Consider the following 13,229-nt stretch of genomic DNA (forward strand, 5'->3'; position numbering starts at 1 on the left):
GCAGACAGGAGAGTTGTTTTTTTTAAATGTACAAAAAGCTCATGCTGAAGCTCTGCTTGCAGTGCTAAGCTTCCTCCAGTGGCTTATTGTGATTCATTGCTAGTCTTGCTGCCAGGTGGTGAGAGTCGGGGGTCCTGCCACTGGATACCACCTCAAGTATCACTGGTGGTATGAGAACCTCTGGTTGAGAAACGTTGCCCTAATGTTTTTCTGGGCAAATTGGTGTTGGTCTTGATAGTATTTAAAGTTCTGTACTTTGTTTGTTGTAAGTCTTGCCCATCTCCCAGAAGTAAAAGTAGAAAATCGGGCAAACACTTCATACTATTGGCAAGCTTCAAGTCTTGTAAGATGACAGCATTTATATGAAGACAAATACCATCTGACAGCTCTGTACATCAGTCTACTACTTTTAGCTAATAATGATGTAAGTGCATGTCAGAATAGGCAAAAGAATGGTAGTAGAGGAGTGCCTTTTGAAGTGCAATAGAACTACTGTGTTACCAATGTTGAGTCAATATCTGTAGACTATGACTATGTCCCTTGCAGGGATTCATCATCTTCCTTTGATGCAGAAGGAGAAAAGAGAAAAAAAACATGTGTTGTAAACCAAATGTAAGCCACCTTATGGGCCTTTTAGGAAGTAGAGACACAGGATATAAATATCTAAAGGTAAATACAATTTGGCTTCACTCCTGACTGAAGCTGTAGTGTTGATTAGGATTACCACTATTGGTGTGTCATACACTGACACAATTTCCTTTTTCTCTTAAGGAAAATGTCTTTATGTACAGTATATAGTTAAATGAGCCTATTGAAATAGCTTGTAGGATTGAGAGTCTTCCACGGTTTTCCACGACATCCAAATTAGTTGTGCTAATAAGATTTGCCTCCAAACCATGTCCAAATGGTTTGTCCTCTTTTATCCGCATAGCAAACCATGGTTAGAACAAAGTGGGAAATGGAGGCGGGAGAACATGTGCAAGGGGGAGAAGAGAACACTGGTTTGTAGGACCACTTGCATTTAGCTGGTTCACATCAACCTAATTGGTGCACCACCCTAATTGAAGCTAAGCAGGTCTGGATCTGGTGAATACCTGGATGAGTGGCCATTTTGAAATCTTATATATGCGAGCTTGAGCTTCATAGAAGAATGGCATACTGTACCTTGAATAAATACTCTCAAGTATACAGACATTGTAGCTATGCTGAAGAACTTTGGGCAATCACAGCCATTACCATGCAGATACATTTAAACTAGTTTAAATATGGCAATTTAAATGGCATATAGTATGTGATGCACTCTTATTCTATAATACATGAAGAAGCCCTTTTGCCTGTAGTTCTAAAACTTACTACTGTTGTGACACCCTTTGATCATGATGCCCTGTCATGGCAGTGCCATCATGCAAAATCTCATGCCATTGTGTGAGAAATGCGCATGATTGTGCACAATTTTGGCACGGTGAGCTGGGAAAATGCGTGCATCACTGTGAGTGTGTCATGGTGCTCAGTTTGGGAACCACTGCCTTAGGCTTATTAGGGCAGGAGCCATTTATTTGTAGACTTGAGCCACAATCCTATGCATGTCTACTCAGAAGTAAATCCCATTTTGTTAAATGGGGCTTTCTCCCAGGAAAGTGTGCATAGGCTTGCAGCCTGAATATGCTTCTGGCTCACTGAGCTCTGTGGGTGCTTTAGTTATCAAAATAGCACTCGGATTCTGATATGTTTAAATCTCATAGTTTAAAATTTTTTCCAAATCAAGGTTGTGTTGAAGAGTAGTAACTGGAGGGTTTTGTGGCCACTTTCCTGCATTTAGGACCACTTTAAGATTGTATGTCAAGGGTGATTTTTTTGTTTTGCAAACATGAGAAGCAGGATTAACACTGTTCTTTCCCCTGTTTTCAACCAGCACTTTTTAAAAATGTTGCTGGCGTTTATCAATAGAGGGTTGGCTATTTTGATGCATAGCTCTTAAACTGTAAACAGCACTTTCTCTCCTACATTTTTGTGGAATATACTATCACTTGAAATGCTTTTTCTTCACTTGAAAATTTATTTTCTCGCAAAACGCAAAATATACGTGTTTGATGAAAATTGTCAAATACTGGGAAAGTTTGACAACTGAAATTAAGAGTTAGGAAAAATGTGTTGAGAAAAATTAAGAGCAGGAGAAAAATCTACTTTAATGTGTAAGGAAGGAAGGAAGGATGAATATGTAGGATAGATTGTTGTATAAATTGGTAGGGTTTAATTTAAAAAAAATTACTACTTACACCTTGTACAGTTGGTATGCAAGTTGGCAACAGAGGAATGTTGGGTAGCACACATACAGCCTGGACTTGGGCTTGGTCTGGAATGTCTGTGGCATTACTATTTACTTTTTCCTAACTAGAGAAATATTTAGCCACTGTCTGTTTTAAGATTGTAAGCATCCTTGGCAGTAATCATTTCACTTTAATTTTCTGTGTAGTGCTGAGCTCGATGGTACTTAAATTAATGTTAATGTTGGCAGTAGGCAGAAATTTTAATGCACACACAAGGGTCCTATGTGTTGGGATAATCTGGGTGTAAGTTTTGGATCTGTTTGGGAAAAAAGGAATGTTTTCTGCTTTAAAATTTCCACTGTCCTTGTACTCTGGTACTTCTGTGGGCATATTGATGGACATTAAGGGAAAGAAGATTTTCCGAAGTTTGCATGCAGTCCAAGCTCTTGAATTTTGTTTTAAAAAGTGAAAATTATTATTTAGATCAAGAGTCCATATAGGTTTGAAACACATCCAAATTCTGTGTATTTGTGCAGAACCAAAGCTTTGGAGTCTTGCAGGACCGCACCCAGTATGTAAACACATATCTGAAATTTTGCAGTCAGTAGTCAATCTATAATGTTTATCCATGTTTCAGCTCCTAGTGTTAGTAGGAATTTTCAGTGGCTTCGATTTATTTTTCTTTTGTATTTTCCTTTTGCGCTTGCAGTAGCGGACTTCAAACGGGCAGAAATGGAGTTAAATGAGTATACAGAGAGAAAAAGTAGATATGCTTCAAAGATATGTAGGGAAGAGCTACAGAGATGAGAATTTAGATTTTGCTGAGTTGGGGGGGTGTTAACTCTGTGTAGTTGTCCCCTGCTAATTGGGTAAGAGGCACTTTTTCAAGTGGGTGCTCCTCTTTTATTTAGCAGGGGGAGAGTAACTGGCCCACCTCACCCCAGCAGTGTCTGTTCGAGTGGCTGTCTGCTGGTGTTCTTTTTGCATCTTTTTAGATTGTGAGCCCTTTTGGGACAGGGAGCCATTAGTTATTTGATTTTTCTCTGTAAACCGCTTTGTGAACTTTTAGTTGAAAAGCGGTATATAAATACTGTTAATAATATAATAGTTCGAATTTGAACACTACCACCAACTTTTATGTCTCCAGATCCAGAGGAGACAATTCTCATAATTCAGGCATTTTCATACATGGCATTAAAAGTCTTTGAGCCTGCCTTGCAGTACTGATTTGTGCATGTTAATGTGAGCTAGAGGGTGGAAGAACCATTTTTAAACAGCGTGTAAAAGTATAACTTTTACGTTGGTACTATGAATACAGAAATTGCATAAACAGCACTTAAAGGCCTCATTCGTCTGTTGGTTCCTCATGCCTGAGTCCCATGTTACCCCAGTAATGTTTGGATGACAGAACTCTGGTGCAGACATGGTTGCTTTTCAAAGGATGTGTCCGCTCAAGTGAGTTGTTTATTCAGATGTTTTACCACGCTGGCAGAGCAATCTCATCTGTTGCTGGTGCTGGCGCGGAAGCTGGTGCACCAGCTATATAGCAACAACATGCGTGTAAGCAGCACCGGAGGAAAGGCCTGCACCGGCAGGATGGCACTGTATCTAAAGGAAAGGTTGCTTTATAATTCCCTACACCTAGCAGTGCAGGGGCTGGGTGAGGGCAGAATGGAGGCAGAGAGGGGGTGTTTCTGGATGGGGGAGGGAGAAGTGGAATGGATCAGGCCCAGGAGGGGACAGGATTGGCAGAGGAGGCCTTTGTCCTGTCCTATCCTCCCTCCCAGGCCTGGAGGCCTTATGTGGAGCTAAGCGAATTAGCTGGTACAGATCTGAGTAGCACCATTGAACAGGCTGGGGCTTGTAAGGGAACAAATGGCTGCTGGCTCCTAACCTGCTCTGGATACAGTGTAGGCCACTCGGCCCAGCTGTGCCAGTGCAGGTTAGGACTGGGTTGCCCATCAACTCCACCAAATCACTAACATATCAATCAAGTCTTAATATCCTGTGTGAACATTAGGGCTGTTGCCTGATATTACAAACCTTACTTGATTGATCATATCTATCTGAGGCTACAATTCTATCCACACTTTCCTGCGAATAAGCCCCATTGAGAAGAATGGAACTTACTTCTGAGTAGACGTGCATAGGATTGGGCTCTGAATTAGTTGATTGAATCCTCGTATAAACAAACAATAGATCTGAATGAGAAAAGGCCTGGCTTTGTTTTTAGATGATGCATGAATCTCTTAGAAGACAGATTCAGTACTGACAGCAGTGGGGGAATGCATCCTTTTCTAAGGAATAACCACAGTTTATTACTGCATAATGCCTATGCTCTTAATTTGCTGTGGGCTAACAAATAGAGATGGAATCTGGACAAAATAGGTCTTCTTAGTTTGGAAGACCACGATGCAGGTATTAAGAATATTGGCCTATACTGAATGGGGTTGTTCTCCCATTGCAGGAACAAGTCTGCAGCTTAGGAGTCAAACTGGACTCTGCTTGGATGTCCAGGTGGCCCAGGGGGCTTTGCCTAGTTTAGGTTGATGCACTGGTTACTGCCATATCCGAGTCAATGAAACCAAACCACAGTGGTCCATGCCTTGGTGATATCAAAACCTAACTAAGCAGTGTACTGTACATAGGACCACCCTTGAAGACAGTCTGGAAGTTACAGTTAGTGCAGAATGCTGCAGCCTATGTAGTCTCAGCACCCAGATGATTTGACTTGGCCTGTCTACTGCTCCTGCAGCTACAGTGGCTACAGATCTGTTTCTGGGCTCAATTCAAAGTGCTGGTTTTGACCTTTACAGCCCTGTCTAGCCCAGGATATCTGAGGAACCTTCTCCCATAAAAATTTGCCCATCCCCTAAGGTCAGCAGAGGGAGACCCTTCTCTATGTTCTGCCTCTGGTGCAGGCCAGATTGACAGCAGCAAGGTTAAGGCAGTGCCTTTATTATGTCCCTTCTCTGTGTCAGTGCCTTTATTACAAATCTCCCTCCCAGTGGGATTAAGAACTGACTTATCACTGTTAGCCTTCCAATGAGAGCTGAAGACTCTATTTTTCTCTGGTCCTCCTTCCTTCATTAGTCGTTCTTAGATTTTATGATTATATTCCCTATTTTAACATTTTTAATTACATTATTCTTTATGATTTTTATTATTATGGCACTTATATTTCATTCCTGTTTTTGTATGTTGCTTTTTTGTTGTCTGTATTGTATGCTGTCACCATGTAAGTGCCGCTTCGTGCCCTAAGGGCTCTTGCACTCTTGTGGGGCAGGCTGCCCATGCTCAGCCTCAGTTACCCACTGCCAGTTACCCACTGCCAGCGCTTGCACTTTAATACACCAGGAATTACTTTCTGAGCAATCTTTTACCAGATTGATGACACACAGACAAGCATTCAAAGCAGAAAAAAAAAGTTAAAGTTGCATTTACTCAAGTAACCAATGCTTATCCTGTCAAGGGCAGGAAAGAGATGGGGATCAGTACACATTCAGCAAAGAAAACAACAAAACTAATTTGATCTACAAGTTAGATCAGGACGAAAAGCGGGATATAAATTATAAATAAATAAAAATAACTATTTCTGCTGTATGTCCATGTTACATTTTTTATAGGTACATGCCAAAAAATTATATGTAATAATAAAACTAATTTGTGAAGTAGACTCTGGTTCCATTGTAACTAGCATGATTTAATATTAAACTGCTGGTTCTTATGGAAGTAGAAAACAGCTATTCTGTGCTGCCTGCTGAAGATATAATGGAGGTTGTGGATGAGGGTGTGATGATTCATTCAAGGTGTTCACATATTTTACAGGTGAGCTTTAAATCTGCTCTTGCATTTCCCACGCTTGTCCACTGGGACATGCATGTGAATTAAAAAGCCCCTTTTGCTTTCAGTTGTACACAAAGAACAACCACTTGTGATCAGAAATAATAACACAATTGAAAGTGTCTGTTCTTAATGTTTAGACTGAGGGAGGAAGGCTGAGAAATTGGAGGAAAGAAGAGTGGGAGTGTAATAAGAGAAGAAAACATGGATTCTAAAGCTGATAACTTAGCATTAATTGTTGCAAATATTATTATACCACTTTTCAACCAAAAAAAGGTCACCACGTGATTTACAGAGCATAAACAAATAAATGGTACTCTGTCCCGAAAAGGCTCACAATTCTAAAGAGAAGTAGAGGAAATACCAGCGAACATGCACTGGAAGAGACTCTGTGCTGTGTGAAGAGGGATAATTGCTCTCTCCCTGCAAAATATGAGAGATCCACCATTTTAAATGCCCAGCTTTTTTTTGCTGAGTTAACAGTCATACTTTGAGACCCTTCAGTGATGCTCATGGTGTGTATAGCTAGGTGAAAGAAACAATTGTGATTCAGGGAACCAAGATCTCATTCTGACTACTTATTAAACCACCTGTTTGGATCAAAACTTATTTGTCTCTTGTAGACGGCACTAAATAGATGGGTGCATGTTTGGAAAACTGTTACACAACTTTGTATAGTTACCACAAAGCTCGAAAGCTAGCTGACATTCACATTTAATTTGCAAAATGTTTGCCTTTTATGTGGCAACTTTGCGACTTCTATGGTCCAAGTCTCTTGATTTTTGGCTCAAACATTGTTTCCCTGTGTTGCCCTAGATGGTGCCCCAGGAACATTCACTGAAACATATTTTTAATAAAACCGAAGATGCAGTAATCTCTGTGCCCTTGAATTCTCTTGCAGCTACAAGTATGTCATTCTCTCTGTGTGTGTGTGTGTGTGTGTGTGTGTTTGATAGTGTGAGGGACTACAGGAGGGAGTCGACAACTCCACATGGGAATTAATGTCATTCATACACCCTGCGGAAATGACTTTTGAAATGCATATAATCTCAAACATGCAAATGAGAAGCTTGCTTCACCCTGTTTAATATGAATGATCAGCTTCTGAATAGCTATTATTACACGCCACATTTCAGCAATTATGTTGTTCCCAGTTTGTCGGTCTATCTATCGTGCCAAAAAAGAAGGGGGAAAAACCCATAACATAAGAAAGAAAAGGTAGAAAAAAAGAAACATCCCTCTTCCCCTGCCCTCCCATTTTCAAACTTGCTGACCGCCTGTCTGATCCGTCCCAGTTAAAGGTTTTGTGCTTCAGTTCTTTGCTCTGGGAAGGAGCTGTCTTGAAGAAGGCATGACTACTGCTTTCTTTGTCGAAAGACAAAATTAAAATGAGAGACACCCTAGTGTGTCTGTTGCATGTTAGCAGTTTGTCTTTCTGTTAGATTTATTGTAGATAGGTTTAGTAGGGTGAAATGACGGCCCCATATAGAATCAGGAGAGCACAACTTTGCCAATTGATCTTAACAGAATTGATGTTGTCAATTTAAGATAATTGGTATTTCCTCCTTTACGTTCATATAACCATTTGCTATGTTCCTGAAGTCATGTGAATATATATTGTAATATGTTTTCACTTGATATATAAAATAAACTACTAGCTTCTGTGGTTGCTGAGGAAAGCTTGAGAATGTGACTAGCGAGTTCTCAAGGCCCTCAAACCAAAAGAAAAGGAAATGGTGGATGTATTTCAAATGCATTGAAGATGCCAGGTTTTTTTTGAGGTCATTCAAAGTAGATACCAACTGTTGGGGCTCTCCAGCACCAGCCTTTACAGCAAATAATTTCTATTCTCAGATTACTCAGTAGTTGTTTTTAGATCATAAAACATCCCTTAATGGGCAAGTTAGTGATCGTGGGTAGAAACTCTCCTAATAAATTGTCAGAAGGTAATTTGAGTATGTGTGAGAAATAAAGTATGACTTTTAAAAATAGGGAATTTATTTTGTTCCTCTGCTGGTCCTGTTGAGAAGCATTTTACTCGGGGGGGGGGGGTGAAACTGCCCTTAGACAGCCCTTTAGAAGGAGGATATCATCCTCCTTTTCACCTCCTCGTCACCCTAAGAGCAAAGTAGTTGGCCAACCAGTATACCAGTGAAACATCCCAGGCATCCAGAAAAATTTTTTTTTAATTAAGCAAACAGCAAATGAAACAAAAATGGGAAGACTGAGGGCAGCCATCATGTTGTCATAAAACATCAATAGTATGAGGGCTGCACACAGACTCTCAGTATGCTGGGTAGCCGTTGCTTCCCTCCAACCTTGAGCCTAATGGGGTAGGGAAATTGGGCTCTGGGTTTTGTGTGTGGTTCTAGCCCCAATAATCCTTAAAAGACCACCCCTGCCATGGTCCTTTAAGATTAATCTATTCCCCTTTCAATTTAAAAGACCCTTTTGTTATTGGAGAGAAAAGTGCTCCCTCTACCCCAAATTACCTCCCCCAACTGTTCAAACTGCAAAGGGAGAAGATTTACTCTCCCCACCCCAGTTTAGAGTCCTGGGTGTGGGAAATTAGGATTGAGGAGTGCCATAAATCATGAATTTCCCAATCTCAATTTTCCCTGATTAACCTCTCCATCTTCACACTGTATCAGAAAGTTCTAGGTTGGCTGACCCTTGCCTGAGCCTGATTGCTATAGAGCAGGGGAGGGGGATATTCCCATCATTTAACTTTCTCTACCCCCACCTTGTCCATCAGTTCCTCATTGGCTGCCAACTTGTCCTGTGTTTATCAAGTTCTTAAAAGCATACTACTGTATTTGTGCAAGAAAGGTCATCTTACTTCCTCCAGTACTCTGCCATTGATACAGTATTTTGCTTCTTTCACTGCTGTTTCTGTAACCAGTAAAGGACACTTCTCTGGATGGAACAGATTCTTTTCAGATTCTAGTTCTAATCTTAATGGCAACATTTTGTATTTCTGTAGGTCACCGATGTTGTTTCTAGAAAGACTAAGCTAAACAGGTACATTTTATCCCCCATTTCTTGAGGGTCTGTTGCTGGATCCATTTTGGACACCAGAGGAGAAGGATAGCAGGAGAAGGATAGGTGAAAGCATTGAGAAGAATCATGTCTGGTCATTCACCACAGCCTTTAGTTTTATGACCCCTCTCCATGAAACTAAGAATGGCCATTTGAATAGGCTCAGTTGTAAGTGAGAGGAAGGGAATAGGGAGCAGTTATGCCTGTTTCTTTTTCCTCCAGCTCCTGCTTGCTGGAGTTATAGGGCCTTGTCATTCCTGCATGGAGAAGGTTCAAGTATCTACCTGTGATGTACACAACTTCTTTCCCCACAGCTTCTCCCTGGTCACCTGGCTTTCTCACAGAACCTTTTGATGAAGCAGCAAACGACTCCTGTAGAGCCAAGGCAGTTCTTCTCCCTCTCTCCCTACGTTCATTTTACCAAGAAGTGAAATTTTAACCATTTCGTAAAGGCGTGGTTACCTTTTCAGTGGTTAAAACAAAAAAAAAACTTGTTCCTCCATTGCTACTCCTGTGTTGGCAGCTTCTCATTCAGACTGGGTAGGCTGGCAATCTCTAAGCCATTTCCACCCAATGCTGCATATACAATACAGGGATCAAATGTGTACACCTGTTAGCTGGGCAGAAATGGGTTAAGGTGATCATTTGTCAACCTCTGCTGCTCACCCCAGCATCCATGGCAAACATGACTTGTGCAAAGCTACCCTAAGATGTTTGTAAACATCTGAACTTCTCCCTCTAAAGGTTCCTTTTCTAATTATTATTATTCCATTTTCAACAAAAACACTTCAAAAAGTGGTTTACACACCAAAATAAATGAAAAAGATGGGTTCCTGTCCCAAGGGGAGCTCACATTCTTCATATTAAAACAAACAAGGTAGGGTTTATTTATCTGACTGCTTTTGTAAAGTCTTTTCCCCCCAAAATTATTTTTGTCCTAGCTTAAGTTATTTTGAATGAAGTAAGCTTAGCTTGTCTATAGGTGCCTTTCCTATTGTTTCTCCGTAGACTGCTTGAACCACAGACTTTGTCATCTTTACTCCATTACACCATGTAAGTGCAGGGAATAGCCACTGCTTATCTGCTAAGCATAGGACAAAACAGAAAGCAAACAGTAATTTGCCCCTCAATGAAGGGAAGTGTAGTGTAGAAGTGAAGTAGTTTTATGCTGAAAATAAGGTGGTAGTAAACTACTGTCCTTTGCAAATTGAAGGGTCTATTTCTTACCAGCAAAATGAATGAAGAATGATTAGGATAGAGACTGGTAACCTGACAATCACATGTATATTTGCAATCTATTAAAAAATTAGTATTGACTCTGTATCCTGTGTGTGTGTGTGTGTGTGTGAGAGAGAGAGAGAGAGTGAGTGAGTGAGTCAGGCTCATAGTCAGAATTCTAGTGGGGGGAACTTTTTCACAGTGGGCAATTATGTTGGTCATATATACTAGTGTGCAAAATTAATGGAAAAGTATGGAAAAACATTAAAGACCCATAAATGTAAGGGTGGCAAACTACTGTCTCAGGGTGGCCAGTGCTCACTCTAGCTATGACCCTGAAGTGAGTGTCCATCTTGATTAAGACAAACAATATAGAGAAATTCCACTTTTTCATATACAGTGGTAAGTTGGTATGTATGACAGTGAAACATTTTGCATCTTTAAGCATAAGAACATAAGAAAAGTTCTGCTGGATCAGGCCAAAGGCCCATGTAGTCCAACCTCCTGTTTCCCCTGTGACCCACAAGGCTGCCTCTGGGAAGCCCAGAAGCAGGAGGAAAAAGCATGTCTCTCCATTGCTCCCCTATGGTGTGTATGTGAGAGATGGCAAAGATCTTTTTCCAATGGTAAATACGTATTACCTGAAGTACCCCTTGCTTTCTGATGACATTTTCATTTCTCTGAAAACATTTGGAGAAATGCGAACATGACTACGAAGTAGGAGACTTGGAAATACTGTGTTTAAACTGCAACTCAAACTTGTCTCTCACATGGGATGTCCTTCAATTGCCCAAAGCTGCAATCCTATCCATACTTACCAGGGAGTAAGCTCCAGTGATGATAATGGGACTTACTTCTGAGAAGACATGCATAGGATTGGGCTCTAAGTGCTGTGCTGTAACTTTCTTTGAAATTATATGTTGATAGCCTCATTCTATAGGGCAGGAGGTCTGGTCTAGAGGGTAGAGCCTCCGTCTGCCTGAAGAAAACATCCACAAGGTCGCCAGTTCGAGGCCACCGGCACCGTGCAACCTTGAAGCAGCTGACAAGCTGAAGCCGAGCTATTCCATCTGCTCTGAGCGTGGGAGGATGGAGGCCAGAATGTGAAGCCAGATCGGAATGAAACACCTTGAATGTAGTGGTTAAATAAAGCCTGCCTATGTAAACCGCCTTGAATAAAGTCTTGAATAAAGACCAAGAAAGGCAGTATATAAATACTGTATATTATATTATTGTATATTATTATAAAGTCTTGAATAAAGCCCAAGAAAGGCGGTATATAAATACCTGTTGTTGTTGTTATTATTATTCTGTGTTAATGGTGTGAGGTTTTATCTTAAGGGATGTACCCCAGCAGACTTTATTTACCAGCTCGTGGAAGACATCGCAATCTGCAACCTAGACAGAGCATTAAAAATAGTCAGTGCTTTACAAAGGTAGAAGTCATATGTCCTAGTCCTCGAGACTTTTCTGGTCCCCAAAGATTTGTGTTAGAGAGTCTTTTCCTTCAGATTGGATTTAAGCTCTGTTGTGGCAAACTGTGAGATCAGACAGGCCCTGTGCTGGTTTATTGTGAAAACTGCCTCTAGCACCGGGGCTATTACATTTCTGTAAGAGTTTCACCTGGTGTAAAAAGGAAGATATGTATATGTCTACTGAAGATCTAACTATGGTGATAACTTTGGGCGCAGCTATAAATGTCTCTTCACCTCTTGCTTTTGGTTATTTTCCAGCACGTGTACATTAGGAGTTTGTAGTGATAAGGAGGTTAAAAGGAGGGATGGTCACTGTGTGTGAGGAGCATTGAACAAGGCAGACATCTAGTTATGGCTCCACTCAGAGACTCTTGCTTCTTTTTTCTTTTATGCAGGTGCTGCTAGCAAGTCATGATGGTTGAATCTGCCTCGGAGACAATACGTTCTACTCCCTCTACTCAGAATGGGGTCAGCAGCCTAAACAATCCGACCGATGGAGGAGGAGGCGGAGGCGGTGGTGGCGGTGGAGGATGTGGCAGAGAGGGAGGAGCCAGTGGAGAAGCCAATGGAGAAATGAGCCCAGTGGAGCTCCTGCATTTTCAGCAACAGCAGGTAGAAAGGACTTGCTTATTGGTTCTCTTTCTTGTTGTCCTAGTTTTTGTGTGCTTCTCTCAAGCCCGGGTCACTTTACTCTCTTGACCTCCATATTGCTTTTTTGAAAGTGTCAGTGCAATACTGGAGCTTCTGCGGCAAAACCGTGCCTGCCCCTTTATGGTGCTTGCTTTGGGCACTTCCACTGGTACTGACCATTCAGGAGCTGACCACCTGTGTTAATGTCTTGTAGCACAATCCTATGCAGTTCTACTTAGATGTCAGTCCTATTGTATTCAATGGGATTTACTCTCAGGGAAGTATGTATAGGATTGCAGCCTTGGGTTGCAATCCTATGCTCATTCACCTGGGAGTAAGCTCCGTTGACTCTAATGGAACTTCTAGTAGATATGCATAGGATTGGGCTCTTGGTTGCTCTTCTCTGTAAGTGAATGTGCACTGCAACCCTGTGCATGCTTACTCTGTTGTTAGTCCCACTATGGAGCTTATTCCCAGGTAAGTGTGCATAGGATTGCAACTTAAACCCTGCATAGAATGAGCTAGTTGGTCAGGGATGTTGTAAGGAGTGGCATAGCAATGTGGGGCAGGATCGTGGGGGGTGCAGTCCACTCTGAGTACCAGCCATAGAAGGGTACTAAGGGGTGCCAGTGTTGCTCCCGCCCTGGCTTCACCAACCTCAGACATGCTGCAGCTTGGCTGGCAGGAGCCTTGATGATGCCGAAAAGCAGAGGGCAGGAGGGTCAGCAGCACGTACTCCAGCTGGAGCTGATGTGTG

At 41.5% G+C, this 13,229-nt stretch overlaps 1 protein-coding gene across 3 annotated transcripts in view; it reads left to right on the forward strand.

The window, feature by feature from the left end:
• FOXP4 (forkhead box P4) overlaps positions 1–13,229 on the forward strand; it is a 179,269-nt gene that overhangs the window by 33,744 nt on the left and 132,296 nt on the right. For all 3 annotated transcript variants that reach the window (XM_066626239.1, XM_066626241.1, XM_066626240.1), the window contains exon 2: positions 12,238–12,454. In XM_066626239.1, coding sequence (XP_066482336.1) covers positions 12,254–12,454 — 201 coding nt within the window. In that variant the 5' untranslated portion in view covers positions 12,238–12,253. The remainder of the gene's footprint in view (positions 1–12,237; positions 12,455–13,229) is intronic.

Source organism: Tiliqua scincoides, chromosome 4 (genome assembly GCF_035046505.1).
Source record: "Tiliqua scincoides isolate rTilSci1 chromosome 4, rTilSci1.hap2, whole genome shotgun sequence".
Taxonomy (NCBI): domain Eukaryota; kingdom Metazoa; phylum Chordata; class Lepidosauria; order Squamata; family Scincidae; genus Tiliqua; species Tiliqua scincoides.